Consider the following 3,942-nt stretch of genomic DNA (forward strand, 5'->3'; position numbering starts at 1 on the left):
TGTTTTCTAAGAAAACCTCTGCATAAGCATAATGATTTTCTATAGTACCAATTGCAAAACCTGCCTTGTAACTTAGGATGATCTAAAACTCAGAACAGAGATTGCAGGGTTTCCAAAGGTAACCAAAGAGAGGACTCCCCAGGACTTCCACCAGCAATTTGCGTGTATCAGAACTGTTAAGTTTCTTTATATTATTGCTGCTTGGTAGAGGCTGATGATTCCATAACTTAGCAGCCTTTCTACTCTGTTAACCCAACCTTCTACTGAGTTAACCCCGTTAACTCCAAAGCCAGGTCTATAAAAGATCGGTTAAGAATCAGGCCATGAGCACTGAAAGGGAGTAAAGCAGGAAGTCCAAAGAGAAGTAAAGTTAAACCAACCTCTTCTCTGCCTCCCTAAAAGTTCATCCACGGTGAGATACGGGGGTGGGTCCTCCACTTCTGAAGAGGACGGTTGCTCTGGAGGAACTGAAGCACTTCTTAAAAAATCCTGAAAAGTCGGTCCAGTGGCCAGCCTGGAGCTGAAATCCTTCCAAACTCCATCCTCCTGCTGCCTCTGTGGACTGGGACATGCAGAGCTGGGGACACTGCTGTGTGCCCTGCAGGTCCTGAGCAGCAGCCAGGACACAGAGGCCAAGGGCCCCCGCCTCAGACACCTCCGGGCTCGGAGAACACACTGAAAAGGATGCATGGCACTGAAGGAGCCCACAGTCTGCAAGAGGATGACAGACATCACTAAAATTATTGAGCACTATTCACAGGGCACTGCTCTAAGCATTTGACACATATTAATACATTTAATCTCATAAAAACCCAAGAACATACTCTTAATAATACTGTCCTCTTAATAATATTTTAAAGGTGGAAAAACTGAAGCAACTTGACAAATATCATAAAAAGTGCTAGAGATGAGATGCAAATTCAGGCGGTCTATTTTCAAAAATAGACTCACTCAATACTCTGTAATGATCTATATGGGAAAAGAATTTTAAAAAGAGAGCATATATGTACATGTATAACTGATTCACTTTGCTCTATACCTGAAACTAACACAACATTGTAAATCAACTATATTCTAATAAAAATTAAGAGGAGTGACAGAGATGAAATGAGAAGCCTTGACAAAATAACAAAGTAGCACCTTGAGCCAGGAACAGTTCCAAGGACTTGAAGTGATTAATTCTTTAAATCCTTACAGCAATCTTGAGTAACACAGGCAACAGACACTATTATTATCCCCATTCAGAGAGGAGGAAATAGACACAGAGAGGGTGAAGGACTTACCTAAGCTCCCACAGCCAATAAGCAGCAGGGTGGGGATCCAAATAAAGGTCTGAATTAACATAAAGCTGAAGCTGAAGCTCCAGTATTTTGGTCATCTGATGAGAACAGACAACTCATTGCAAAAAGTCTCTGATGCTGGGAAGGACCAAGGGAAGAAGGAGAAAAGGGTGTCAGAGGATGAGATGGCTGGATGGCACCACCAATCCAATGAACATGAACTTGGGCAAACTCCAGGAGCTGGTGAGGGACAGGGAGGCCTGGCATGCTGTAGTCCGTGTGGTCGCAAAGAGTCTGACATAAATGCCACTGAACAACGACAATTACTACAAAGACTGTGCCCCTAACCACCCTGATACACTGCCTCCCCACACTGTGAAAACTACTTAGCATCTTCCTGTCTTCCTTCAAAAGGAAAGTATCTGACATGGGGGCACCATAGGCCTGATCAGTGATTCCTTCTACCCTCCAAGAGTTTCACATTACTGCCTTCAAACTTCCCACCCAGACCCTCTCACACATGGCTGGGAGGCATAGAAGATGGCACAACCTTTACAGTGACCATTTTGCCACGTTCCATCAAAATCACAAACATAACAATTCCTAGATAATTAATAAGGACCTACTGTATAGCACAGGGAACTCCACTCAATACTCTGTAATGATCTATATGGGAAAAGAAATTTAAAAAGAGAGCATATATGTACATGTATAACTGATTCACTTTGCTCTATACCTGAAACTAACACAACATTGTAAATCAACTATATTCCAGTAAAAATTAAGAAAACACACACACAAACCTTTGACCAAGCAGTTCCATTCCTAGGTATTTATCCTACAGATAGACTCTTGCGTATACAAAATAACCTATGCCTAAGGATACTTGATGCAGCAGTGTTTCTAACAGCAAAGAAGTGGAAAAGATCTAAACGTCATCAACAGGGGACTGTTATATAAGTCATACCACATCCATACAATGGAATAAGATGCAACTGTTAGAAAGCGAGGTTGAATGACAAAAGCAGGGAAGTAAAGTGCTATACTAGATACAGTAGGCCATCCACAGATCCGTGTAGGAAAGAAAGCATGAAAATTCAGGTACATATTTGTAATGCACACAGTATTTCGAGAAAGAGTGAGAAACAGTGGGTGCCTGATCTTCACTAGCTTCTAAGCTTTTACACGTGCTGTCTTCTCTGGATGTTACATCTTATCTCGACTGACTTAATCAACTCCTACACTACTTTTAGTTTACTTCCTCTTGGACGCCTTTTCAGGCCATCACAGCCAAAGTCTAGAGGTCCTCCTCTGGGTTCCCAAACACTTCTCACTATCACAAGACTCATCACACCTTGCTGTTAATTGCTGCTTATCCCTTATAAGCCAGAGGTCCCTGAAAGCAGGAAACAAATCTCATTCATTTCTACATCCTTGGTATCTCCCATTCTAGTAACATGGCAGGTGCTGTACATGTAAAATGAGACAGATGGGGCTTGTTAATTCTCCAATCTGATCACCTAATGTACATGCTACCAGCACTTAGGAGCAATGCCAACCTACTTTCAAGTGACAGAGAACAGCAGACTTTCAGTGTGAGCTTTAAAGTTACCTGTTTCTGCCCCTTACTTGTGTGACCCTGGGCAAGTCAAATACCTATCTGAGTCACCAATTCCACTCTGTTGAGAATTAATGGTATCAAAACCTAACTTTGCATACAGTAAGTCTTCAGTAACCACACCTTTTGCTGCCCACACCTCCTTTGTTGGTGATATTGTTGTTGTTTTTCAGTGTCTGACTCTTTGAGATACCATGGACTGCAGCAAGGCCACTTCCCTGATGGCGGATACAGAACATTGTGATTAAGGTCTTAAGAGTAAGCGTCTGACCCAACTGCTTCACCAGGTAACTTCGGGCACCTGGAATCAAAGTTTTGGGACCTTCCATTTCCTCATATGTAAATGGGAATAATAGTACCTATTACAGCATCTATCTCCATGTCTTTTGTGAGGATGCAATGTGGTGATACAAATAAAATGCTTACATAGCACAATGTAGGCGCCTCTGTGCGGCGCTACATTAATTTGTAGTTGACAAAAACGATGTCGACGATTTCGATAGCCTCTTGTCAACATAAGCTAACAATCAAGCATCCCAAACCTTTTACTGGGTGATTACAACGTGATAGGCGGTGCTAGGCGCTTTCCACGGATTACCGTATTCGATCTTCACAGCAAATGTGAGGCAGGTTCTATCACCCCCACTTTTTCACAGGTGACAAAGCTAAGGTTCAAGGGGAAGAGAGGTGACTTGTCCAAGGTCACAAACGAATAGGCAGCGAAGCTAGGGTGAGAATACTCAGAGTCTGACTCTAGGATCCGCGCCATAACCACCGCCCCATTCTCCCCTTGGACACTGCGCATTCCCGGGGCACCGTGGTCCCTCTAGCCCCAATCATGGGCCACAGCCGAGGGCGCAGGCCACCTTATACGCACGCCGCTCACCTTCCGCAGCCCAACAACCCAGCTTCCAGCCGCGGATTGTCCTCTTGATCAGCAAGCTCCCGGCTCGTCCGTCTGCGGCTGCGCGCGCATACACGCAACTTCCGTTCCGCCGCAATTTCGGTCCAGAGTGTTCCGTCCGGCAGAAGTGCGTCGTCTAC

General features: G+C 44.2%; 1 protein-coding gene across 3 annotated transcripts in view; it reads right to left on the reverse strand.

Annotated features, from left to right (window-relative positions):
- Positions 1–3,874, reverse strand: part of CDK5RAP1 (CDK5 regulatory subunit associated protein 1) — a 65,275-nt gene extending 61,401 nt beyond the window's left edge. The window contains exons 1-3 of one of the 3 annotated variants that reach the window (XM_010811446.4): positions 3,785–3,874; positions 1,284–1,418; positions 381–711 (exon numbers count right to left, since the gene is read on the reverse strand). In XM_010811446.4, the coding sequence (XP_010809748.1) occupies positions 381–690 (310 nt within the window). In that variant the 5' untranslated portion in view covers positions 691–711; positions 1,284–1,418; positions 3,785–3,874. The remainder of the gene's footprint in view (positions 1–380; positions 712–1,283; positions 1,419–3,784) is intronic. The other 2 variants (NM_001075646.1, XM_010811445.4) reach the window with 2 other exon arrangements.
- Positions 3,875–3,942: the final 68 nt, after the last annotated feature.

Source organism: Bos taurus, chromosome 13 (genome assembly GCF_002263795.3).
Source record: "Bos taurus isolate L1 Dominette 01449 registration number 42190680 breed Hereford chromosome 13, ARS-UCD2.0, whole genome shotgun sequence".
Classification (NCBI taxonomy): domain Eukaryota; kingdom Metazoa; phylum Chordata; class Mammalia; order Artiodactyla; family Bovidae; genus Bos; species Bos taurus.